Here is a 26644-nt window from a genome sequence, read left to right as displayed (position 1 = left end):
CTCAATCCAAGATCAACCACGATCAATCGACTGTCGAGGATCACTGATCCTCTAAAGTTAATGACGAGATTTGATAAGTGGGTTTAGGTGAATATTTTTCCAGGAGTAGGAAAAGAAATTGAATGCATAGTACTTCTCTACGTACGGTTTACATGTGGGTGCGCATGAAACAATTAGGTGTGAGTTGTTAACGTACTTGTGGGCGTGCATGAAACCACTAGGTGTGAGCTTGTTAACGTACTTCTAGACGTGCATGAAACCACTAGGTGTGAACTTGTTAATGTACGCTTAAGCTTGACTCTGAGACCACTAGGTGAGCTTGTTAACGAACTTCTAGATGCGCTAGATGCGCTAGATGCGCATGAAACCACTAGGTGTGAACTTGTTAACGTATTCCTAACGCGCGTGAGACCACTAGGTGTGAACTTGTTAACGTACTCCCAAGCTTGACTATGAGAGCTAGTGTTGAATGCGAACCATATTCAAGGAATCCATGATTATATGACGTATAACATGCGTGAAATTCTATCATGATTCCTTACGAGAAATACTTACATATTCATGGTATTTCGTTAATGTTCATCACACATACTACATCATGACGTCTTACTGGGGATAAACATAGTCATAATCAAACGTAAATGAAAGTTCAAATCGTAATTAAAGCCATATAGTACGTGCTATTCATACATACATCAAACAATTTCATTCGACTGCTTTTAAACATACTTTGACTGAACGTTCCTAAGTTTAGTTTCACGTGATTCAATTTCATCTACGATACTTCCTTCATCCACAAAGCTAACTTTAAGCCAACTCGTGGAGCCAACAAAGTAGTAGATACGTTGATCAAGAACGGTTCCAGAATAATCCAAAAGAATAATCCAAAAGGGTAGAGCCGACCCATTTTTGTTTTGCATTAATTAACTACAAATATAAATGATTTATTTATAGTAATCAAAATGAAATCTAATAATATAATTAAAATATTAATTCGATCTAATCAACTATTTTAATAAACAAATGTAATTTGATTAACATAATCTTACACTAACGTGTCATTAGATATTTTATCTTCCACGATATTAAATAATTATTTATAAAGTAATAGATAAAATTTTGTCATTATATATATATATATATATATATATATATAATGTTTATACGTGGATGTATGTAGGCCACGATCAAAGCAAAAATGGACAAATGGCGCGGATGAAGATGAAGGGGAGTGATGTTCATGTAATATTATAGAGAAAGTCAAATCCGAAGCTTGGGGTTTAGAAATGAAGGTAAGATTTGTTGTTTTGTTCATTGAATTATTTGATTTTCCTTTTGTTCCTATTTTTTTGGGGGAAATCGTGGAATTTTGAGCCAATTCTGAAACATGGTGGGTCAACCACAGAAATCGGTATGAGAATCCAATGAAGCAGCAAAGAATCCTCCATTTTCATCCCACCAACAGCTAATCTCTTCCAATTTTGTTTCCTTTTTCTTCATTCATCGACAATAGTGTCCGAAGAATGAAGGCAAAAATCTCTGAACGCCTTTCGATTTCGCTTTCTCGTCGTTGTTGATCCTTCGAGATTCGTGAAGAAGGAGAAGAAGAACAGCGACAAACAAGAGAAGCTTAGTTTCCGTTTCTTCGGATTTCCTTTCCAAAAGTGATTTTCGAGCCGTCTACTGCCTTGATCACGAAGAGGTTCTCATTTTTTTGAATTTTTTTTGGTCTCGACGATTAGGGTTTATCTAATGGTTCGTAAGTTTTTGATTTCTTGATTTGTTCTTCCAAGTTTTGAAATGACAACTAATGCTAAAATATGGCCTCGATTAACAGTGTAACAATCTTCTTTTTGCTTGTTGATTCATGTTTAGAGAGATCCTTTTCTTGTTTTGAATCATCTGTTGTTCTGATTAAACTTGCTTAGGTATTTCTGTCAATAATCTGCAAACATTATCCATGCTGAACACGCAAGGAAGAAAAAACTCTCTGTTAGGTTTCATAAGAACAGGGCAATCTTCTTTTTATACAAAATTTAAAAGTTGAGATACTAGAACAGGATAGCCCTTTTTCTTTTTGCTTTTGCTTTATGGATTGATTCTTTATCCCCTGTTTTTTGCGGTGTTGACTGATTATTTGCTTCATGGCCATGAACAGAGGCATTGTTAAGTAGTTGGTTGATTCCAAAGCATCATTGCTCTTGTGTTGTAAATTGGCAATGGGGAGTGTGGTGGGAAAGTTGGAATCTCACAGCGAGTGTGTACCAGAAACAAAACTTGAAGCCAAGATGGTTGAGGCAATGAGACAAAGGGCATCTAAAGGAAGCATCATTAGGTCTTTTGATTGCATAATCTTGAAATTCCCCAAAATTGATGGTAGCCTCAGGAAATGCAAAACTATTTTTGAAAAGTTTGGTGAGTACTCTATTTGGGTTCTTTAAATGGCCACTTTTAAGTCACTCGTCATCGAATCCTACATTGCTTGGAGAGGAAAACGAAGCATTCTTTATATGAGTGTGGAAACCTCTCCCTAGCAGATGCATTCTAAAACCTTGAGGGGAAGCTTGGAAAGGAAATCCCGGAGAGGACAGTGGTTGCTCACGGTGAGCTTGGGCGGTTACAAATGGTATTAGAGCTAGACACCGGGCGGTGTGCTAGCCAAGACACTTGAACCCCCAAGGGGGTGGATTGTGAGATCCCACGTGGGTTGGAGAGGAGAACGAAACATTCTTTATATGAGTGTGGAAACCTCTCCCAGCATATACGTTCTAAAACCATGAGGGAAAGCCTGAAAAGGAAAGCCCGTAGAGGACAATATCTACTAGCGGTAGGCTTGGGTGGTTACGAATGGTATTAGAGCCAGATACCAGACGCTGGGCCCCAAGGAGGGTGGGTTGTGAGATCCCACATTGGTTGGAGAGGAGAAAGAAGCATTCTTTATGAGTGTGGAAACCTCTCCCTAGCAAACGTGTTTTAAAACCTCAAGGGGAATCTTGGAAAGGAAAGTCCGAAGAGGACAATATCTGCTAGCGGTAGCCTTGGACGGTTACATTTGAACCTCCGCTTAAAGGTCATTGAAAAATTATTCAATCAGGATGTATGGCGGATTGTTATGAATTGTTGATGGTAATACTTTAAAGTTGTCCTATTTGTAGATGAGGATTCGAACGGGATAATAGATCGTCGGGAGCTTAAGGAATGCTTCGATGGGCTGGAAATTTCGCTCACCCAGGAGGAAATCGACGATCTCTTTGATGCTTGTGATATGAGTACAGCTATGGGAATAAAGTTCAATGAGTTCATTGTACTTCTCTGCCTTGTGTATCTTCTCAAGGATGATCCTAATCACGTATTTACCCTATCCGAAAGCTTTGTTTTATACATTCCCTTTAGTTCATAAAGCTTCTTGCATTCATTCTTGTTTCTTTATGCTCGTCTTCTATATTCCCCGACTTCAACAGAAATCTCAATTCGGAATGCCGAAACTAGAGGAGACATTTGAATCTTTGGTCGATGCATTTGTGTTCTTGGACGCGAACAAGGACGGGTATGTAAGCAAGAGCGAGATGATATCTGCTATAAACGAGACCACATCAGGCGAACGTTCTTCGGGACGAATCGGGATGAGGAGATTTGGTAATGCTCATCAATCCTTTGGTCTTTAGATTTGTATATTGATTGCTGCATCAACGAATGAATTAATGGATGAACTGGGATAAAAATGCAGAGGAGATGGATTGGGATAAAAATGGAATGGTAAACTTCAAGGAGTTTCTTTTTGCGTTCACCCGTTGGGTCGGTATCGATGAGAACGAGGATGGAGAGGAGGAGGAGGAATGAAGCGCAGGATCCCGAACATAATTCTTCTTTTTTCCAGCTGTTCTTCGTTCGATGATGGCAAATCGGTACACACATTCTCATCTCTGATCTGCTGGCAATCTCAAACAAAATTCAACTGGAAGATCACAATGGTTTAAACGCTTTGGTTGTGAATATTCATGTGTACTGTGAAGAGGAGCCATATAGTTTAAAACGATGTTGTAAAAGCCAAGCCTTAGCCCTTCTACATATGAGGATTGTCTTTGTTTATTGTTCTTCTCCATAACACCTTTGATTGAACTTCATTGAATGTCTGGGAAAAAGCTGAAATTTCTTCACTTGCACTTGACACAATTTTTTTTATTGCCTTTAAATTATAAATGTTGTATTTGATTTTGATCGATGAATTGCGAACCGTTAAATTGTTTATTTGGATTCTTACGCTTCTTAAAATGAAAGTATATCGGTTCTTAAATGTGTAGATTGACGTGCTAAAATGATGGGTGTTACGCGGGTAGATTTTAGGTTCTAAATTAATAATCACTATAATAAATACGACACACAATGACGTTGGCTGAGGCCTCAAGAGAGATTGAGAGATAGCCGTTTGTAAAATGAGAATGTACTGAAATTGAGAATCATAACGTGATCTTAAATGAACGGTTTGGATCAAATCATTTATAATAATTATAAAATAAGTTGTACAAACTTATTGTATATGATTCTCGCACCGAGAGAGATTAAATAATTTGAATATAATCATTTGTGACAATTATAAAGTAAGTCGTTTTAATAAAGTTACTAGGATAATGACATCCAACCTTATCCATATATTATAGACATTTTACCGTATTTCATGTTAAAGATTTTTTTGTATATAAACCATACATTGTTTAAGATTACACAAGTAAGTCAAGTCTTAAGGCTCAACCTTGTCACTGCTCTAGGTCAAGGTCCTTCAAACACATGTTGCATTTTATTTCATCATTTCGATTCTCGGTGACACGACCTCCGTGGTTCTCAATTTTTAGACTCCATCAAAATGAGTTCGAACCTTGAATCAAAACCGGCTTCTAAAATTTTCTAAAGCTCACCGGGTGATTTGAGCACTTAATACAACAAGGGCAGTATCGTGCTAATTAGGAACTATCGAGTCCCTCGAGTACTTCATGATGCCACCACAAGCATTGAAATGTTATATATCTTCGTAGCTTGTTTGGACGCATTTATCAACAACTAACTCCATCCATCTGGGTACTATTGAGACATGAACTCTTCTTAGCAAAGACTTTGAAGCACTATTATTATTACCAAACTTAAAAGCCCTAAGCCACTTTCTACTATCTTAGGTCAACACAAAAACTCGACGACCTACCATAAACATAGTTTATGCTTACTTTTGTATCAACTTCGTTTTCAAAACTTATTTCAAATAAAAAATTAAATTTTTTTACGTTAAAAACAATATAATATGGGAAGAAATTAAAAAATAAGAACACAAAAGGTACAAATAATTTTCTCTACTTTTGGAGATGTTGAAGAGATTTTTCGTTGTCCCATTAAATTATTGGACCGAATTGAGTTCAGAAATAACAAATGAATGGTAACTGATGGAGTTGATGGATTAATGGAAACGCTCACCCACGTGGATTTCGGCCCCCTGTAATGGTCGCTGCTGAGGAAAATATGGGGAGAAATTTACAGCTATAAATACGATCCGGTCTTCAATTTTTCCTTCTCTTTTCTTTTATCTCTCCATTTCTCTCGACCCCATCTCATATTATCCTAATTTGGACTATTTTTTTTAATCAAATTCAACAAATTGATTGTTTTCCCCATCTGGGTCTCTCTCTTTTCCTCCATATTCATCTGTTTCTGTCTTGGATTTCACAGATCGTCTTGGATCGTTGCAGCTTTCTTTGTTTTTTCCCACCTCCAAGGTACAAACCTTGTGATTCTTCTTCTTTTTTCATTTTCGGTTTCGTGTTGCATTTTTGGGCTTTGTTTATATGTTGATCGTTCACCTAATAGTTGTTAATTTGGTTTTTTTTGCTATCTCTTTGGTGATTAGTTGAGTTCTATATGGTCTGTGGGATCGGAGGTTTGAGTTTCTTAGATTAATTTGAGATTCTTACCTTGTTGGAAGATTTTAGTTGCGCTACGAACAGATTTAGGGCTTTTTTTTAACCCTAATGACCGATTTTCTGCTTTGTTTGGGGCGGGTTTAGTTGAGGAAGGTATTGGAACTATGAATTATCTTATGTGTTCTTCAATTTCAATGGGGGTGTTCATGTTTTCTTTGTATGCAGCTTCGGTAAACTGGAAGGTTCTCATGAACTCTGCTTTTGATTGATTGTTTTGGGGGTAGGGATAGTGCTGAAGTGTTTGGATTTTGCAAGGAATCTTGACCATGTTCATACAGATTTGTTTTCTAGAACTGTTGCTTAATCTTACAGAGAATCGAGTAATTTGTGTCGTGGAACGTGGAGGTGTTCGCACGTTGGATGAATATCGAATGCTTTGTGATTGATTTCTTTTCTTAGAGATAGTTTTTGAGATCTTTGATTATAATAAGTAAAGATGATTGGATGTTCTTTCTAATGCTTCGTGTTGTATGCGAATTTATGTGGAAGTAATTACTTGAACTTTTGTAGGTAGAGGTGTAAATTTCTGTTCGTAATATGTCCCATTACCACGGGGACGATACTGATTACATGGCTGATGAATACGAAATGGAGGACATTGATGATGATATGGATGACGAGTATCACAGTAGAGAAATGGAAGGCTCGGATTCTGATGCTGATGAATTCAACTCGGTTTGATCTCTTTATAATCTCGAAATTTTTGCGTTCATTTATAATTTCTTGTACGTTATGTCTTCTATATCGGCTTATTGAAGATTTGATTTCGAAATGGCATTATATACAGAGTAGCAAAATAGTTGATACCACTGCTGCTCAGGCAAGAAGAGGAGTAGATATTCAAGGTATTCCTTGGGAGAGACTTAGTATTACTAGAGAGAAGTACCGGAAAACTAGACTCGAGCAGTACAAGAACTATGAAAACATTCCTAATTCAGGAGAGGGGTCGGAGAAGGTAAATGATCCCTCCAAACCCATGTTCATCCACCCCCGAGTCGTGAGCTATGTTTTTTTATTGTTTATTCTAATGTTTTGTTTATGGTTTTTCAATGTGATATGAACAGGATTGTAAAGCTACTGAGAAAGGATGTTCATACTATGAATTTTGTCGAAATTCAAGATCTGTAAAATCAACCATTCTTCATTTTCAGGTTTGCTTAATTGGCTTCTGTGAAATTACCTGATTTTTGTTTACTTCGAAGTGGATTTCATTTTTTATTTGTGTAACGGCCCAAGCCCACTACTAGCCGATATTGTCCTCTTTGGGCTTTCCCTTTCGGGCTTCTCCTCAAGGTTTTTGAAACACGTCTGCTAGGGAGAGGTTTCCACACCCTTATAAAGGATGCTTTGTTCTCCTTCCCAACCGATGTGGGATCTCACAATCCACCTCCCTTCGGGGTCCAGCGTCCTCGCTGGCACTCATTTCCTTCTCCAATCGATGTGGGACCCCCTAATCCACCCTCTTTCGGAGCCTAGCGTCCTTGCTGTTACACCGCCTCATGTCTACCCCCTTCGGGGCTCAGCCTCCTCGCTGGCACATCGACCAATGTCTGACTCTAATACCATTTGTAACGACCCTAGCTCACCGCTAGCAGATATTGTCCTCTTTGAGCTTCCCCTTTCGAGCTTCCCCTCAAGGTTTTTAAGATGTGTCTGCTAGGGAGAGGTTTCCACACCCTTATAAAGGATGCTTTGTTCTCCTTCCCAACCGATGTGGGATCTCACCATCCACCTCCCTTCGACGTCCAGCGTCCTCGCTGACACTCATTCCCTTCTCCAATCGATGTGGGACTCCCTAATCCACCCTCCTTCGGGGCCCAGCGTCCTTGCTGGCACCACCTCATGTCCACTCCCATTCGGGGCTCAGCCTCCTCGCTGGCACATCGGTCGGTGTCTAACTCTGATACCATTTGTAATGACCCTAGCTCACCGCTAGCAGATATTGTTCTCTTTGAGCTTTTCCTTTCGGACTTCTCCTCAAGGTTTTTAAGACGCGTCTACTAGGGAGAGGTTTCCACACCCTTATAAAGGATGCTTTGTTCTCCTCCCCAACCGATGTAGGTTCTCACATTTTGTTTGCATAGTATGACCGTTGAAACCAACATTTCTTGTGTTTGACAATGTTTGCAGTGTTTACTTCAATATTTATGGAATAATCCATTGGTGTAAGCCATGGCATAATCTTCTTCATTTCTATGCTGTACATTTTAATGTTTATTTGAATTTGATACTTATGGCTGAGTCAAACTTTTTGTTGTTCGATAATAGTTGAGGAACTTAGTATGGGCGACATCGAAGCATGATGCCTACCTTTTATCACATTTTTCTGTAATTCATTGGTCATCACTATCGTGCACCAAGTCTGAAGTTCTCAATGTTTCGGGACATGTGGCACCTACAGAGGTTAGTGTCTTGACTACACGACAAGCTCGCCATATTATTAATATTTACTCGTGTTGCTTTAAAGTTTAAAATTACGAGTCTGATGTAATTCAGAAGCACCCTGGGAGCTTATTGGAGGGATTTACACAGACACAAGTCAGTACACTTGCAGTAAAAGATAAGCTGCTTGTTGCTGGAGGATTTCAGGGAGAGCTTATTTGCAAGGTAAAGTTGTTTATCAATTTTTATTTTCACTATCTGCATAGTCATAAGATTTTTCCCTAAATCTTTCTTAATAACAACCCGGACTCGTCAACAATTTGCTTGATCGTGATAAAAACACCTTGAGACTCCGGAACAACATTTGAGGGCACTTGCTGAAGTCTATTGTAACAGCCCAAGCCCACCGCTAGTAGACATTGTCCTCTTTGGGATTTCCCTTTCGGGCTTCCTCTCAAGGTTTTTAAAATGCGTCTACTAGAGAGAGGTTTCCACACCCTTATAAAGAATGCTCGTTCTCCTCAAATGTGAGATCTCACAATCCACCCCCCCTTCAGGGCCCAACGTCCTCACTAGCACTCGTTCCCTTCTCCAATCGATGTGGGACCTCACAATCCACCTCCCTTTCGGGTCCAGCGTCCTCGCTGTCCGTCGATCCTCTCTCCAATTGATGTGGGATCTCACATCTATTAACCTCATGCTTTAAAAAACTAAAGACCGTTCTTTTCGAGCTTGGATGAATTAGAGTTATTATTGTCATTACTTGTATCAATTATCATATTGTTTTTACCTTGCTTTATTGCAGCATCTAGACCGCCCGGGTGTTAGTTTTTGTTCCAGAACAACTTACGATGATAATGCTATAACTAATGCTGTGGAGATATATACCAGCGCTAGGTACATTTTTCTTCTCTCTTGGTTAAGCAGGTACTTATACATTTCTTTCCTTCTGTGGAAGTTATTGAACGTATTCCAAAATTTTCAGTGGTGCAGTTCATTTCACTGCTTCTAATAATGATTCTGGAGTCAGAGATTTTGATATGGAGAAATTTCAGCTTTCCAGGCACTTCCGTTTTCCTTGGCCAGTTAATGTGAGTCCTCTGAATTCTACTTTTCTGTTTTATAAACAAGTAAATGGAACACATTGGTTGGTTGGGGGAGGAAAACTGTATGGCTCAAGCCCACCGCTAGCAGATATTGTCCTCTTTGGGCTTTCCCTTTCGGACTTCCTCTCAATGTTTTTAAAACGCGTTTGCTAGGGAGAGGTTTCCAGACCCCTATAAAGAATGTTTCGTTATCTTCCCCAACTGATGTGGGATCTCACAATCCACCTCCTTCGGGGCCCAGCGTCCTCACTGGCACTAGTTCCCTTCTCCAATCGATGTGGGACCCCCCAATCCACCCCCACTTGGGACCCAACGTCCTTGCTGGCACACCGCCTGGTGTCCACCCCCCTTCGGGGCTCAGCCTCATTGCTAACACATCGCCCGGTGTCTAAATACCTCAAGCTCACCCCTAGTAGATGTTGTCCTCTTTGGGCTTTCCCTTTCGGGCTTCCCCTCAAAGTTTTTAAAACGCATCTGGTAGGGAGAGGTTTTCACACCCCTATAAAACATGTTTTATTCTTCTCTCCAATTGATGTGGAATCTCACCGGAACAAAACATTTCTTATAATGGTATGAAACTTTTTCCCTATTAGATGCGTTTTAAAACCTTGAGGGAAAATCCTTTGAAGGGATAGCCTAAAGAGGACAATATCTGTTAGTGGTGGGCTTGGGTTGTTACATTTGTGTTTAAAGAACCTAATGGGAATGTGGTGGAATCATAGACTGTTAATGTTTTTTTTTGGTGGTGCTGAAAGCCACACACAGTTTAGTGAGTAGAAAAATAATGTGCTGTGGTTGCTTGTATGACCCATCAAGATCCTCAGTTACCATTTTAGATTGTTTGTCTCTGTGCGTATGTTTGTACGCTATCGTACTTGAGTCACGTATTCGGATCTAATGGGTCGTATAAATATTTCAGCATGGCGCCTTGAACCCAGACGGTAAACTTCTCGTGATAGTTGGTGACAATCCTGACGGTTTATTGGTGGACTCACAAACTGGAAAGGTACTCGTAATAGCAACAGCATGATGATTGTCTTCGTAAATCATTTATCGACTTATTAAGTACATGATCTTTGCAGACAGTTGCATCTCTACGTGGGCACTTGGATTTTTCATTTGCATCAGCATGGCATCCCGATGGCATTACCTTTGCCACTGGGAACCAAGACAAAACTTGCAGGATTTGGGATGTAAGAAATTTGTCTAAGTCAGTTGCTGCTCTAAAAGGCAACCTCGGAGCCATTAGGTCCATCCGTTATTCCTCTGATGGTCAGTACATGGCAATGGCTGAACCAGCCGACTTCCTGCACGTGTTCGACGTGAAAACCGGATACGAGAAGGAGCAAGAAATCGACTTCTTTGGAGAGATCTCTGGTGTTTCGTTCAGTCCAGACACAGAATCACTTTTCATCGGAGTTTGGGATCGAACTTACGGTAGCCTTCTCGAGTACCACAGACGCAGAAATTATAGTTACCTCGATTCGCTGTTCTGAGTTTGAAAGTTTGTTTTTGGAGAAAAAAAAAAAAAAACACAAAAACAAACCTGAGAATAAGTAGCAGCATGCAGTGGGTATGTTGTAAGTGTATATTTAGTATTTTGTGAAACAAGTAGTGTTGTGTTTTCTGGTTTGATGACACTTTGGTTTTGAAGAGACAGTTTGAGTGTATGCAGAAGGGAGTGTAAAGAAAGGCTTGTGGGGATAATATAATGAATAGATGGCCAGGGTGTCACCTCTTTGCTAATCAGTCCTCATAAATTTCTGTTATTGCAATTGTTGCCCTTTTATTTTGTGCCGCCTCAACATTCCCGTGCATCCCTCACAACACGTTTCCAAGAGTGAAAACTATCTCCACGTTCCGCTCTAGAGTTCTTATGATTGAGCTACTGAAAAAGGATGTGCACCTTGTTTGTATAGATAGTAACTTTCAATTCTTTTAAGTCTTTCTTAGTCATCATATTCTTATGATCGTTATGTGGTCTCAGTTCATTGATATAGCCCGGAGTACTCGAGAATTGGATAGAAAAATCTTTAAACTAAAAAAAGTAGCCAATCAAACGCTTCCATGTCACCTCCAAAAATCCTCTTCCTTCCATCTCATCCTCACAAGCTATATCTCTCATCTCAACCACCTCTATTACTTCAAATATATGATCCTCATCCTCCCTCAATTATCCACTCCTAATCTCAACACAACAGCTAATCTCAACACAACAGCAATGGCAGCCGCCGCCTCGTCCTCCTCTGTTTTCGCCGCCTCGTCCTTCTCCGCCGCTGTCGGGAGGCAGCAGCCGAACCCCTCCACCATATCATACCAAGGCCTCCGCCCACTCCCGGGGATCAAATCCAGCCGTAGCCTTGCAGGCGTCAAGAGCCCAAGATCCGTGGTGGTGAAGGCAGAGCTGAACCCATCAGTGGTGATAAGCCTGAGCACAGGGCTGTCCCTGTTCCTGGGGAGGTTCGTGTTCTTCAACTTCCAAAGGGAGAATGTGAGCAAGCAAGTGCCGGAGCAAAATGGGGTGACCCATTTCGAGGCAGGCGATGTGAGGGCGAAGGAGTATGTTAGCTTGTTGAAATCTAATGATCCTGTTGGGTTTAATATTGTTGATGTTCTTGCTTGGGGCTCTATTGGCCATATCGTTGCTTATTACATCTTGGCCACTTCTAGCAATGGCTATGATCCCAAGTTCTTCTAATTGTGGTTTGTATAGCTATATGTATATCATCAAATCAATCTCTAATGGGGTTTTGTGGGATGATTGGGGAAAAAGAAGGTGGGGTATGTGACTTGTTTGAGTATCATTATGGCAATGATTTCTTTCGATAAGCATCTCGAGTAGATATCATTCTCATTTCGGGTGTTATTATCTTATTATTACATGGATTTCTTTTGATTATTATTGCACAAACGACATGTACAAGTGACACGAGACAAATGAATGGATAGGTAAATGTACGTTTGAGAAGGCATTAGAGATAGTTTAAGGGCTAGAGAGCATCCGTGCAGGGTATATTCTCGTAGGGTTGGATATTAGGTATTACTATACTAGATGAAAGTTGATTGTGATTTCTATGATGCAAATAAAATAGTGGCGACAAACAATTGTTGCAATCGAGCCATGTTAAGGGTCGAGGGAGAAGTGTCATGATATAAAAAGAGGATGAATCATGTAACGACCCAAACCCACCACTAGTATATTGTAACGACCCATGCCCACCGCCAGTAGATATTATATTATTTGGGCTTTCCCTTTCACGTTTCCATTCAAGATTTTAAATACGCGTCTTCTAGGAAGAAGTTTCTATACTTTATAAAGAATGTTTCGTTCTCCTTTCTAACCGACGTGTGATCTCACACAAATATTGTTCTCTTTGGGCTTTTCTTTTTTAGCTTCCCCTAAAAATTTTTAAAACGTGTCTATTAGGTGGAGATTCCACTACTTACAAAAAAAAATGTTTCGTTCTTTCTCCAATCGATGTGAGATCTTATAATCTACCTCCTTCGCGACTTAGCATCCTCGCTGATACTCGTTCCTCGCTCCAATCATGTGGAGTCTCACGAAATGTTTTTGTGTCCTTGAAATTCGAAAATGTATAATTATATTAAAAAAAGCGTTTAATAAATATATGAACTAAATTTATTTTTGATATTTAAATATAAAAAAACAATAAATTTATAAATAAAAATTCAATTTTTAAATCGATTATTTCTTCTCTTTCAAAGCCATCGATCCTCTGCCTTCCACATTCTTGCACCCATCGACAAGAATTACAGAGGGGATCTCTGAGGTAAATCAAGTTCTATCCCTTTTCATTTTCCAGATTCAAACACTTTCAAGTTTTCTTTCTTGTTAATTCGATTCGATTCAATTCGATTTAGGTTTATCGAGCTAGGGTTTTCTCTGGTTTGTGTGACTGCTTTTTCGTTCTTGTTTTACGAATCTAAAGAACCGTTTTCCATTTTCTTTGCGTTTGAAGGGCCGAGGAGACGAGGAAAAAGTCTAGAGATGACTACTGCAGCTCGACCCACATGGGCACCGGCTAAAGGTGGAAATGAACAAGGTGGAACTCGAATTTTTGGCCCATCACAGAAATATTCCTCCAGAGATATCGCTTCTCATACGACCTTGAAGCCCAGGTGCGTGTATTTAAGAAATGTAATTGTTAGTTGTATGTGGCTGAGGGTGCACTTACTATAGTTTGTTGATTGCGTTTGTTCATTAAATTTTCGTAATGTTGTGTTCTTTGTACAAAGTCTGTCGTTCTTGGTTTTGTTTAATCGTCTATGTGTTGCGACTTCTGAGGGATAATGATTGTACATCCATAATGAACTCGTTGGGGTCTTTGTTTATGATGTGCACTGAGTTTTCTAGTGAGTGTAATGTTCTTAAACTGGAATTCTGAGAACTAAATTGGTTTAATGTGGATGTGATTTGTTGGACAGAATCTTCATTCATTTTACTTGATCTTTGCGAAGGTGAACTTTTTTTGGATTGTTGGATATTGATGTTTCCACTTCTTGGATTATGTTAATGGCCCGTACCCACCAATTCTCAAGGAACTTTGCTTACTCTTAGGTTTAACTCCTGGAGACAACAAGGGTTTTTGTACATTAAAGTTTCGCCTTATGGTTGAACTAAACTTTTGGGAGAGTCTCTCTAACGTCCCGAGTCCTTACCTCTAGGATCACCGTGGGTGTTAAGCCAAGGTGAAACTTAGAATGATTTTAATTAATTGGCTTTCATTGCTGGTTATCCCCATTTATTTTTCTTCACTAAGCAGGGTAATGACCAATTTAATACATAGTATAATTCCTCTAACTCTGTAGATGAATTTCTATTGGTATGAACGAAATTATAGAAGGGGATTTAAGGGAGTTACAAAAAAATAAAACGTTTTCATTGGTGTGTATGGAAGTTAAAGGAAAGAATTGAAGGTAAGATTTGACTTAGTATTCCATGAGGTGTTTGAAGGGACAATTGAATCCAAGATTTGAGAAATGGTTCTTTTTTTTGAAGTTATAGATTCTTCTTTTACATTCCAACCATATATGTCATAGACTTCCAGGATAAATGTCAGCATTCAGTCATAGAATTTCTCTTTAGTGATCATATAGAAAATTGATGAACATTTAATGAATCAAGTGAGAAAAGGGAAAATTGAATTGGAAAAGGTTGAAGATGAAGCCCCCAAAGCTTGACCATGTATTCCACCACTATTCTTGCAAAAACAGCTATAGCTGGAGCTGCTGGAATTGAAATTGGCAGAGTCATTGGAGTGTCTCTTTTGGGATCTTGTTATTTTGGCTTAAACCTCCAAGCCGAAGGCGCTGTTTACCGTCCAGGAAGGAAGGACTTCCATAACATTATACTAAAGGCAAGGAGGAGCTCTGGTTTGCCCTCAGTGAGATGATCGAAGAAAGATTTAATTTTTTCCCTCCACAAACTTTGCAATAAGTTACATTCTTGCCTATCCCTTCTATCTAACCATTCAATGAATCCTTCACAAACGTCATGAGCAGCTTTAAAGTCTCTGTATTGGAGAAGAGACTGCCATCAAAAAGCTCACACAATCATAGTTAATCTGTTACTTTAACCTATTATTACAAATGAGACATATCAGCCATGTCTCAAAATGAGAATTGACTAATCGATTTATTATCGGCTAATGGCTATTCTTTGTTTTATGTTTCCTTGGATATGGTGTTGTTACTTTTCTTCCATGATTTTAAGTCTCTAATCACTTGTCATTAATGATGCATGTAGGAAGGAAGGACAAGATACCCATGATGAGTTGCAAAGGAGGAATCTCAGGGACGAGTTAGAAGATCGTGAAAGGAGGCATTTCTCATCAAAGAATAAATCATATGGTAAAGACATCCATTCTTTAGAAAAATATAGAATAATTTTTTTTGTTTGTTTTCGTATCATTTCTTATGGTTTTGTTCAAATATCCTTTTTCCATACTGTTGTATGACATGTTTGCAACGAGTTGATCATGTTTCACTTGCATAATTTGCAGATGATAGAGATCATAGAAAAGGAAGCCAACTTCTGTTAGAAGGTTAATTCATCAGTTTCTGTATGCTTACATTTAATAACACATTCACTAATTGTTTACTTAACCAGTTGTTATATATGTTTATTAGGCGGAAAGAGAGATATTGAAGATCGTATTATTCCACGAAGTTTAGATGCTGACGATTCTGATGTGGACGTCAAAAGTGACAACGAGAGGTTGGCTGGTTTGCTGGTTGGCTGGCTTTCCATTTTATTAATATACTAATAAAACTATTTTCCTAGCCTTTTTTCTCTATACTTATTAGAGATAGCTTTAATTGCTTCGGCTTTTTATAATATGAATCCTTGGTCCAAGATCTGGTAGTCTAGTTTGTTTTGGGGTTGAGTATTGAAGTATCTCTAATGTTGAATAGCAGTGATGATGATGAGGATGACGACGACGAGGATGATACTGAAGCTCTTTTGGCTGAGCTGGAACAAATAAAGAAGGAAAGAGCGGAGGAGAAGCTTCGGAAGGTGAGCCTTTTGTCTATCTAGATAGTGTCATGATCTGAAGTTGTGCTTGTAGAACCTTTATTTTTCTCCAAGATTTAAAAAGAATGCACCATGAGTCGAGTGATTAGTAACTGGTATCACTTCGAGTGGTCGAATCTTTTAAGACTAACGAGCTCGGAAATGCAGAGTTTAAATTTGGCTTCATCAGTTGCTTAAATCTTCGTTACGATGTATAGGAAAGACAAGAGCGGGAGGAAGAGCTTAAAGTCAAGGAAGCGGAGTTACTCCGAGGAAATCCACTGCTTAACGAGCAACCCGCCTCTTTTAGTGTCAAAAGAAGGTCAGTTGGTCTAATTTAACCATTTTTTCACAACTACTATGAACATCTATTCTGATGATGCAACTTCCTGTTGGCTTTTGGGTTAGATGGGACGACGATGTTGTGTTCAAGAATCAGGCCCGTGGCGAAACAAAGACTCCTAAGCGCTTTATAAACGATACCATCAGGAACGACTTCCACCGAAAATTCTTGCACAAGTACATGAAGTAACATGGTTATCAAAATCTACTGGCGCTAAAGGATTCAAGTAAGTTCGTGTGGACACTAAAACTGTATATTTGTTTTATCCGCATTACATAATTCGTAGTGTGACCTTCAGGTACCAGCCTCTATGAAATATGCATTGAATATTTTCAGTTTGCCTTCTGAATTAGATGAACTATAAGGATCCAAAACTATGTCAAACGAATGATTATTAAAATGCTTTCATGAGTGTCTTAGCTCATACTTTAATAGCAATAATGATGATTGGTCTCCCAAATATTGGATTGGCTAGGACCCTGTACTTCAAATACTGTAGCCGAGGACCCTGGCTAGGAGAATCCAGACTTCTTGTAAGCCACAGTTCTTTCACCAAATAGAGCTTTTCGAGTTGAAACATGTATACCGCTCTAAAGATCGATGAAAATGTTCAAAATATGTGAATATAGAAGAGTAACCCGATTCGAATAGAAGTCGAGAGATGTTTGCTTAAACTTTTAGGTTTAGTGGAACTTCACCAAATGATTTCAACGATGTAAAATACCGAAACAAAGACCTGGTCTCAGGTTCGGTATCGATTTTGGACTTCGACCAAAGAAATCTCGACCATACTGCAACTTCAACTGCTTGAAATAGCCTTAGCTTGTTAAAGTACTTTGAAGCAATACTCAATTGTATTCACCAGTGTTTTGTCCAATCCTTCCCAACTTGGACAACTAGTTGTAGATGTTCTGGTGACTTTCCAGCTTGGTTCGAGAGAGTCGAAATGGCGATGGATCTTCGGGAAGACTTGTGTTGCGACAGCTTAATGACTCCATTGGGGAATTTAGAGAGTCAAAACACTTGAAATTTTACGAGCTAAATTTTCTTATGAATTTCAAACCGGTAGATGCTTGTAAAGAACGAGTTAGCTTACTAAAACTCTCTTACTCGGTTGCCCACAATGTGTTATTCATCTTTTTACTAAATTATGAACTTAAAATTACCACGTTTGTTCTTTAGAAAATTATTATAAGGATGGCTGAGAATGCTCGATATATATTTTTTTCTACCTAAAGAAATATTTTAAAATGATATATTATTTCATTATAATTTGAGTTTTTATAACATTTTTATATTAAATTATTTAATCTTAAATTTATAGGTTATTTTATAAAATGAGTTAGTTTATATTGATAAAAAAAATTAGATTGAAATATTATTTTTCATTTTAACTTGAAATACTAGGGTTAATAATTAAATTATTCCAATAATAAATTTTATAATTAATAGCGTTGTTTAGTGAATTATATATACATTATCAAAATAGAGAAAATATTAATTTAAAAAATTGAATTTAATAGACCAAATTGATAAATTAATTTTAAATAAAATTTACCGAAGATAATATTAATCTTCTTTTATACTTTTAAATTCTCAACTAAATACCATTTTCGAATTTTAAAATTGAATTAAATATAAAAAATAAAAAGATTTGTTCTTATTTTCTACAAAATTCTTTGTTTTTAAAAACAAAATTTTGAAACATTAATTGGAGTATTTGGTGTAATTTGTTAATTTTTTAAAAATTATATTAAAAATATTATAATAATATATTTTATTCACAGTTTAAACCCTAGCCAATTCCACTTCAGATACCTCGTGCCGCTTAAACCTTCCCTCTCCCGCCTAAACCCTCCTCAGCCGTGCCGTTCACAGCCGCCGCCGTCGTCGTCATTCTCGATTTTGCTTCTCCGCCGTGCTGCGTCATCTTCGTCGATCTTCGTCGATCTTCTTCCTTCTCTTGGTCTCAGGTATTCTATCTGTTCCCTTCTTTTCCCTACAAACTCTCTCTTTCGGGTATCTACGAGTTTCTTAAGCCCTAAATAAAACCTTCTCTATCTGATTTTTTTCACGTAACCTTGTTTAAAGTTACAGCCGAGCCCGACGACCAGATAACTGTGTGCAAATTGAGTCGAAGGTTTATAATGTCCGGTAAAGATAAGAACTTGCATAATATGTCGGAGTCGGATTCCGAACATGAAGATGTTGGCAAAGAAGGCATTGAATGGATAATGAACCTTCCAGATGTGCCCATGAAGCTCCCACCACATGTAGAATTGCAGAGGACTCGCGTCGAATGCAAAGCCGATGCTCCCATTCATGTACCCTTCTCTTCCTTCTCCCATGTTTTGTTTGTTTTATCATCTTACTCTTTTTTTATTCGAATTCTAAGAATGATGTTCAATTCAATGGAGTATATGTTTTGTTTTTGTTTTAGTCTTTTTGTTTTCTTTTTGATGCGGAAGCTATGTAGAATCTTGTTCAAGTCTTTGCTCCTAAGCTTGAGGAAATATTCTTTTTAAGACGTTTAATTTAGTTATGTAGTAGGTTGAAATGCATGAATAATATCAACCTATTAAATTAAGTTTCATGTTTTTGGAGAGAAGCGAATTTAATGGTTATGACTTTGTATGTCTATATTGTTTTTCCATCTCTGTGCTTGATTTTTATTCATGGAACGTGTCTGGCTATGTTTGATACTGTAATAGGGTTGTTTAAATTTTCTTCTCATGGTCCTTGTGGAAAATGTTGTCTTTTGTAGACGGATACGATACAGTATTCTGGAGCATATGCTTCGTTGGGTATTGATAACAGCTTACGACTGGATTCTTTTCGCAAGAACTTTAAAATTGAAGTGATTGATCTCAAAGAGGATGACATGGAATTCGACATGATCGGCATTGACCCATCCCTTGCTAATGCATTTAGGAGAATCCTGATAGCTGAGGTAGGTAATCAAGCTCATTGAATTAAAAGTAAACTACTTGTTCTTTTTAGATAAGATTTTTTCTGGACTTTTGGTGTATGCCTCCTTGTCACCAATTCTGGTGCGCTACTGTGATTAATATATCAAAAAGCTCTTGAGATTTAGCTTGAAGGCCCGATTTAAATTTTTATTCCCATGATTGCACATTTTCTTTATCTGAAGCCTGTGTTTTGTATGGAAGAGACATATGCTCATATGATAATGTATGGAAGTTTGGAGTCTCCGTGCCTTCTGTAATGGTTAGAAGAATAACTTTGGAATATCGTCTATTCTTCAAAATAAGAAAGTTTGTTCATGCTATTGAAATTGAACTTCAGAATTTTCATTTAAAGAAGTGAGACTTTTTGTTTTATAATAAAATAGTAACTATCATAACACAGTTTTGCCTTTTTTCTTCCCTCAATATTTTTTGATTAAATTAAGGCTTATGCTTTGTCTCTCCTGTTGAAAAGCCTTTAGGAATGCTTTTAGATCCTGTTTGGGATTAATTTTACAGGCATTTAAAGTGACTATGGTGAAATTTTAACCCTTTTATTCTCTGGTAAATCTGCTTATTAAATTAAATAACCTAAAGAAAACCACTTCTAAAATTACCTTGATCTGTGTAAGATCTGTTTTCTGTAGCTTTTAGGATTGACTTCCCAAAAAATATGATAGCTCTTCTTACTAACTTTCCATAATTTCCATTTTATCCCATATTAGTCTAGTATTTCACATTTAAGTTTGAAATTTATCCAACGCTTATTTACTAAATATTACAACTAATTTTTCTGAAAGCACAGTTGACAATTATTTTAAAAGTTGTAGCTATGCCAAACTAGCCTTAGTCTGTTAGAACGTTCCGTATTAGGGATGTTTATTAATGAATGGAATGTATGTATTTTTTTCTGTTTGCATTTTTCATATGCAATTTCCTTCTATTTAAACAATTACAATATTTACATTCTTGCTATGCTGATATGGGTTTGATCTACCTTTTTATGCAGGTTCCCACTATGGCTATTGAAAAAGTATTGGTTGCTAACAATACATCAATAGTCCAAGATGAAGTGCTTGCCCATAGGTTAGGTCTCATCCCGATTCGTGTTGATCCAAGGCTTTTTGAGTACTCAGGTATTTGTGTGTATGTATCTGTACATCTAATGTGCTTATGTGTGCTGATAATGGAAACTTTTATATGCATGTTAAGAAATAATTTCTATTTGGCTGACCCTAATACTTTCTGAAGACGCTTAACTAATAACTTCTGTTCAAAATTAGATAAAGACACGCCAAATGAGAAGAATACAATTGTTTTTAGACTCCATGTTCGCTGTGAACGTGGAAAACCTCGTCTTACCGGTATTTTTTCTGTTTCCTTTATAATATAGGCTAAAATTTCATAATTATAAACTTTTTTCAATATTTTCTTGTTTCACTACTAATGCTGAATGTATGATGGGTGATTCAGCGACGTCAAAAGCATTGACATGGCTACCAAATGGTAGTGAATTTCCTTTGGTATCTGATAAATCAGTTTCAAACACAAAGCCCAAAACATATACTTCTTTTAGTTGCAGCCAAGACACGCTGCCAGAATTTGCCAACAATCCAATTGGTCCAAAGGACGGTGATATTATACTTGCTAGACTCAGCTCGGGTCAGGTAACTGACCCGAAAACTTTATCTATTTTCTGTTGAAATATTGGGAAGAAGTGGTGTGCATGGGTAGGTGATCAAAGCTGATGAGTTATGCTGTAATGTAACATGTCTTAAATTTAAATTGTGTTTTGTTTGCAAATAATCGTGGAGCTCTGTAGGTATTTTAGGTTAATTGAAGAAGCAAATTTGGTACAATGTGTATAAAAATCATTACATATGAATATGAATTGGCATATATAATTTATAACTGGAGTTTATATCACTTCGTGTATGTGGTGCTTGTGCTACCAGACTAATTATTTATACTGCAAGTACCTTTACTTCCAATTGAAATCCATTTTGATAGTTCCAGTTCCGGTATTTTTAATTTCTTTGTACCTTAATATATTGTAGTTTTCATATTAGCAAGAAAATATTATAATGGAATTACTCTCGAAGCAATTGGATGTTTGTAATGCTATGATTTTGGGTACATTTCAGTGCTTCATGTGTCTGAGTGGTTAGCAGGTGTAAGTTTCTTAATTTTTGTTTCAATATTTATAGGAAATTGAACTTGAAGCTCATGCTGTTAAAGGTATGGGTAAAACACATGCTAAGTGGTCTCCAGTGGCCACTGCTTGGTACAGAATGCTTCCTGAGGTAAGAAAATATGTTAATTTGTTACTCAAAGATACATAGATGTTTTGAAGCCCTAACGAAAGTTGTGATATTAGGTTGTACTTCTGGAAGAGATAGAGGATGAGTTGGCAGAAGAACTCAAAAACAAATGTCCTGTTAATGTCTTTGACATTGAAGATATAGCTAATGGTTAGTTTGCTTCATACATATTCTATTAATTTATGTTTATACTCGGAACATTACGGTGGTAATGTTTCGGTGATGGGAAGGATTCTTTAAGATTGAAGTTCTTGTTATGTATGGGCCTCTTTGATGATGTTCCCATTGCTTGTTTCCTGTTCCCATTTCTCATATTTTAAGAAACAAGTTTGTTTTTGATAATCATTCTCATTTCTTGTTTCTAAAATTTAAAAAATGTATCTAAAGTTGGTGCCAAATTTCAGAAGCTACAAGAAGTAGTTTCGATGTGTTCCGTTTCTTTCCTCCCATCTTCTATTCCTTTTCCTCAGTTTTCTAGGGCTCTTTCTTCAAGCTTTCTCCTCTCTCAAGCATAGGCACATACACCTGAGGAGTAAAATTTTTGCTCGATATCTATTTGATTTCTCGTCTTCTGTTTCCTCTTTGATTTCTGCTCTGTTTTCCGCTTTCTTCTTGTTCATTTAATTCTTTGAAAGAGTATTTTGAAATTTCCTCGAGTGTTTGATTCTCCAGCATTCTCTTTAATTTTGTGCTCTCATTAATTAAATTTCTGCTGATGTTGTGCTGGGTTTTAGTATGCGTTTTGTGAGTTTGATGTGTTTTGTATATTTTATGGTATTCTGTGGCCGACTATGGAAAAATATGTTTTTCTGTGTATTTTTTGTTCTGGTGTATGCCCTTCTTTTATTTTCTCCTGGATTTTTCATGCTTCTATACTGTCCTGGTATGAATCACTAGTGGACCTTGTTTTTCTTCATTTGGTTGGTTCCAATCATTCTTGTCGCTTGGATCCCCATTGTTGTGCTGGTTTACTTCTTTGGGAAGTCTAACAGGGAGTCTAACAGGGAGGGGAGGAAGATTAATGGAGACTTTTGGAGTTGTAGCTAAGATTTGTTCAAGGAAGTGAATTTGGTGGCTGTTGTTTTTGCTGTTTTGGGATGCTTCGCTTTGTGTAGGAAGACTAAGGAGTGTTAGAGTTGCTTAATCCAGGCTGACTTTTGGATTCTGATGGCTAATTTGGGTGGGGTAGAGGAAGGATTTGAGGTTTTGGATCAAAAGGATATTTGGGATTTCTGATGAGGGTTAGATTTGGTAATTGTTTTTGTTCCTCTATGTTGGTTTTCTGACATCTGTGGGTGCGATGGTTCCTCTGATTTGAGGCATTAATGGGTTATTTAAGCTTTATTGAAAAGAAGAAACAAGAAAAAGTTACCCAAGCTTTTGTTTCTTGTTTTTTCGTTTTCAAGAAAGAAGAAACATAAATAGTTTTGAAACATATTCTCGTTTCAAGTTCTAAAAAAAACAGGAAACAAGAATCAATAATGTTATCAACTGGGGCTTATATAACTAATTTCCCTACTTCTTGGGAGTCTTATTTATATCCTCTTGGAGTTTTAGCCTTGAAACTTTTCAAATACTGATAGAAAGTTGTCTTTCAATGAAAAACCAAAAGAGAGTCGAGTTTTTATCCTCTCCCTCGGAATGCTATATCTCCTGCATCCCTTTCATTTCTGATGAAAAGATGATGAGTTATTTGGTTCTTTCTTATACTGCAAAGATGGATTTCAAATGGTCGCATGTTATTGGTCTATTTTTTCCTAATTCAAATTGATTCCTTTTTCTCCCACACTTAATTATTGTCAATGATTTGTAGGTAAGAAAAGGGCAACTGTTGCACGTCCACGAGCTTGCACATTGTGCAGAGAATGCATAAGAGGAGAAGCATGGGAGAAACGTGTCTCATTGCGTCGAGTGAAGGATCATTTCATTTGTAAGTTATGGATTTTTATGCACAACTTAGATGGTAGAACTAGACAGTTCAGCACCATTATTTATCAAGTGACTTTTTTCAAAATCACTTTTAACTGGGTAAAAACATACTCCCAAATAAACACCCATAGTTATCTTTTGTTAATGGTTCCAAGAAACTTATTCCTCATTGATTAAGTTCATTTTCGTCTTTCCTTTCTTCTGCAGTTAAGATTGAATCAACAGGAGCTTTACCTCCAGAGGTGCTGTTCACTGAAGCTGTAAAGATTTTGGAAGATAAGTGTGAACGTTTAATTGCTGAGCTCTCTTGATTCTTCCTGTCCAAAAGAGATGAACGTGTATATTATTTCATTTTATTCAGCAGCCATCAATTTTTGTAATATAGGAGGTTTCATTTTCTATTTTTCTTTTTAATTGACAGTAGAATAGTAAGTTTTGCTGATCTCTCTTGATTCCTCCTAGATCTTATGAATGCCAACTTGGAGGTGATCGAATAAGAGAATAGACAAAGATAATGTTATTTCTTCAATGGAATTCAAGTCTGTTTACTTACTAAGGAATTCAAGTATCTAAGATCTTTGGGTACTTCAATTTATAGAAATGTAAGCTTGTTATACTTTCTGTTATGTAGCTTATTAAGATATGCTGGAATGTTTAGATGTTCATGTTTACTTGATGAGATTTGTTGATGACAGTCTCTATTATAATAGATGATGTTGTAAAGAGCAACAATTATTTGAAGCAAATGGCTCCATTTTGGTCTCCCTTTTCTTTTCCTTTTTAGGAAAGGCGGTTCCATGATTGAGTTGGAGAGTTGAATGAAACATTTTTCATTGGAAACCTCATTCTTTGTAAGGGTTTGGAAACTTCTCTTTAGCAGACGCGTTTAAGAAAATCTTGAGAAGAAGCTTAAAAAGGATGAGGTTAAGTTCTAAAGGGGGTGGATATGAGGCAATGTGCTATCAAGGACACGGAGGTGGATTTGGGGGTCCCACGTAGATTGGAGAAGAGAACGAGTGCTAGCGATGACGTTGGAGTGGGTTGTGAAATCCCACATTGGACATTTATTATAAGAGTGTAGAATCCTCTTCTAGCAGGTGTGTTGAGGAGAAGTCTGAAAGGAAAAACTCAAATAGGACAATATTGGGTTTAGATTGTCACACCTTCGCTCTATTTTCCTTTTTTTTATGCTACAATATAGTCTCGAGTTGTTGATCCTTGAGTGCTCGATCCTTGAATTAGCTGTTAGCTGCACAGATTTCTCCAACTTTCCACGTTTTGCTCTTTGTTTCACTTAAATCCATGAGTATTTTGCTCTTTGTATTTATATCTTTTCCAGTTCTTAACTCATTGTATATAGAGCGTTCTGATTGCTGTAAATTGCATTATTTGATCCTTAAAAGGTATATCATCTGTTCATGTGCCATTCCCATCTGACTTAATTTTGTGCATGTCTTTCAATTTTGGAGCATAGCATTCATTTTTATTCACGAACTAGCTTGGGTCAATCCAATCTTGAAAAACACGGGGATCTCGGGAAGAGTAGAAGATGTCGAGTTTGAGCTGGCAAATCGAAGTTACTTTCAAAACCATACGTTCCTATTATTTACACGTGTACAGTGGAACACCACTCAGTTGCTTGCAATTTAGAAGAGAACAGAAGGGAATACCTATTAGCAACAATGATTTTGTATATCATCTATTGTTATTTCACCAACGTTCATCTAATTCCTGAAAAATGTTAATCATTTATATAATTCTTGAAATATATAATAATTTACCTAGGTCAATATTTCTCCATTTTTAGTACATAAGCATATAAGATTCTTAAATTAAAAATTAAAATATAATCGATAATTCAATATTTAAGAACCAAATCATTCAACCCGCTCATATAACTTGAAAACTTAAGAACCGAACCACTTAAATTTGACATATAAGTTAGGAATCTAAATCGTGCGAGAATGGTAGAATATAAAAGCTTTCTTGAATTGATAACGACTGACCACAAAAGATAAAGTTTCTATTCTTCGATTTTTTTTTTATTTTAATTTCTTCCAATAATTATTATTATTTAAAAAAAAATAATTCATATTCCTCCTAGATACCCATTGACAAATTGGAATGCATTTGATGATGGCATCACATTTGATTCTTTACCAACATTATTAGAATCTTTTATGAGTTGAGTCTTACCGAATCCGATGTCGATTGGGTAGGGACGTAGATGACTTTTCCATGTCTATTCCCGCTACCTAATTTAATCATTTTAATCAACAACTAGTATAATTTCTAAAAATTTAAATTTCAATATTACAATATTACAATATAGCTAATAATAATAATAATAATAATAATAAATCTATCAATCAATAATTGAGGTGAAAGAAGGAAAAGACGTTGGACGGGAGAATATAATTTTGTCTTCATCCTCGTCTAATCTCCCAATATTAATATATTTTTTAAACAAATTAAAAAGTTCAAAGATGTTAAAAATTCATTAGAGTTTGAGATTTAAATATCAAATCTTTCGTATAAATATTTTAATAAAATACTCAAAACTTATTAATATATAATTGTAACTAATAACGACCTAAAAAAATCATTTTAAATATATATATATATATATATATATATATATATATCTTTATTCGATCATTTATGTGAAAACGTAACGAACGAATATTAAAACATAAAAATGAAAAAGAAAAAAAAAAGGAAATATTCTACAAACTAAATAGTGAAGGGCTTCCCATGTCTTTATAATTCAAAAGAGAATATTATTATTATTATTATTTATTTATTTATTTTATTAGGAATGTATTCTCCATTCACACCGCCCCATCTCCAAAATTGGTCATTTTTTTTTAATTTTATATTAATAAATTATTAAACTTTAATTAATAAATAAAAATACGAGTGTATTATAAACTTTAAAAAGTTTCATTAATACGTTATAATTTTTTAAGAAATTTAAAAATACTTATATTTAAAAAAATACCTATGAAATTTTAAAAATAGGAGCGGAGACCTTTTACTTTATAAATATTTCATAATAATTATTATTGAACGGTCTATTAACACCTTATAGATTATCTC

At 36.6% G+C, this 26644-nt stretch overlaps 5 protein-coding genes across 10 annotated transcripts; all 5 read left to right on the top strand.

The window, feature by feature from the left end:
- The first annotated feature begins 1182 nt into the window (after positions 1–1182).
- Positions 1183–4163, top strand: LOC111800862 (probable calcium-binding protein CML21). 4 transcript variants are annotated; one of them, XM_023684752.1, is made up of 6 exons: positions 1183–1292; positions 1514–1702; positions 2159–2415; positions 3156–3349; positions 3462–3636; positions 3728–4163. In XM_023684752.1, exons 3-6 carry the CDS (start codon positions 2220–2222, stop codon positions 3838–3840), a joined length of 678 nt encoding a protein of 225 aa, XP_023540520.1. In that variant the 5' UTR covers positions 1183–1292; positions 1514–1702; positions 2159–2219; the 3' UTR covers positions 3841–4163. The 4 variants fall into 4 exon arrangements, with proteins under 4 accessions (XP_023540520.1, XP_023540519.1, XP_023540521.1 ...); XM_023684751.1 differs by having other exon boundaries at positions 1406–1702; XM_023684753.1 differs by having other exon boundaries at positions 1183–1411.
- A 1393-nt stretch (positions 4164–5556) lies between these two features.
- LOC111800827 (uncharacterized WD repeat-containing protein C2A9.03-like) lies at positions 5557–11200 on the top strand. Its single transcript, XM_023684698.1, has 10 exons — positions 5557–5759; positions 6474–6638; positions 6751–6918; positions 7028–7114; positions 8232–8366; positions 8460–8570; positions 9151–9242; positions 9331–9436; positions 10371–10457; positions 10534–11200. Exons 2-10 carry the CDS (start codon positions 6501–6503, stop codon positions 10945–10947), a joined length of 1338 nt encoding a protein of 445 aa, XP_023540466.1. The 5' UTR covers positions 5557–5759; positions 6474–6500; the 3' UTR covers positions 10948–11200.
- A 412-nt stretch (positions 11201–11612) lies between these two features.
- LOC111800867 (photosystem I reaction center subunit V, chloroplastic-like) lies at positions 11613–12347 on the top strand. Its single transcript, XM_023684762.1, has one exon. It carries the CDS (start codon positions 11673–11675, stop codon positions 12147–12149), a length of 477 nt encoding a protein of 158 aa, XP_023540530.1. The 5' UTR covers positions 11613–11672; the 3' UTR covers positions 12150–12347.
- An 805-nt stretch (positions 12348–13152) lies between these two features.
- LOC111800859 (protein CWC15 homolog) lies at positions 13153–16789 on the top strand. Of its 2 annotated transcripts, none has more exons than XM_023684745.1 (8): positions 13153–13242; positions 13432–13591; positions 15219–15322; positions 15475–15516; positions 15602–15689; positions 15890–15989; positions 16205–16308; positions 16395–16789. In XM_023684745.1, the coding sequence occupies exons 2-8, from the start codon at positions 13461–13463 to the stop codon at positions 16516–16518; spliced, it is 693 nt and encodes a 230-aa protein (XP_023540513.1). In that variant the 5' UTR covers positions 13153–13242; positions 13432–13460; the 3' UTR covers positions 16519–16789. The 2 variants fall into 2 exon arrangements, with proteins under 2 accessions (XP_023540513.1, XP_023540512.1); XM_023684744.1 differs by having other exon boundaries at positions 15887–15989.
- A 1344-nt stretch (positions 16790–18133) lies between these two features.
- On the top strand, positions 18134–24159 carry LOC111800833 (DNA-directed RNA polymerases I and III subunit RPAC1). Of its 2 annotated transcripts, none has more exons than XM_023684706.1 (10): positions 18134–18302; positions 18427–18653; positions 19094–19279; positions 20305–20431; positions 20579–20659; positions 20769–20962; positions 21503–21598; positions 21673–21766; positions 23430–23546; positions 23753–24159. In XM_023684706.1, exons 2-10 carry the CDS (start codon positions 18477–18479, stop codon positions 23854–23856), a joined length of 1176 nt encoding a protein of 391 aa, XP_023540474.1. In that variant the 5' UTR covers positions 18134–18302; positions 18427–18476; the 3' UTR covers positions 23857–24159. The 2 variants fall into 2 exon arrangements, with proteins under 2 accessions (XP_023540474.1, XP_023540473.1); XM_023684705.1 differs by having other exon boundaries at positions 18421–18653.
- The last annotated feature ends 2485 nt before the right edge of the window (positions 24160–26644 follow it).

Source organism: Cucurbita pepo, chromosome LG08 (genome assembly GCF_002806865.2).
Source record: "Cucurbita pepo subsp. pepo cultivar mu-cu-16 chromosome LG08, ASM280686v2, whole genome shotgun sequence".
NCBI lineage: Eukaryota > Viridiplantae > Streptophyta > Magnoliopsida > Cucurbitales > Cucurbitaceae > Cucurbita > Cucurbita pepo.
This window is presented reverse-complemented; position numbering and strand designations above follow the sequence as displayed.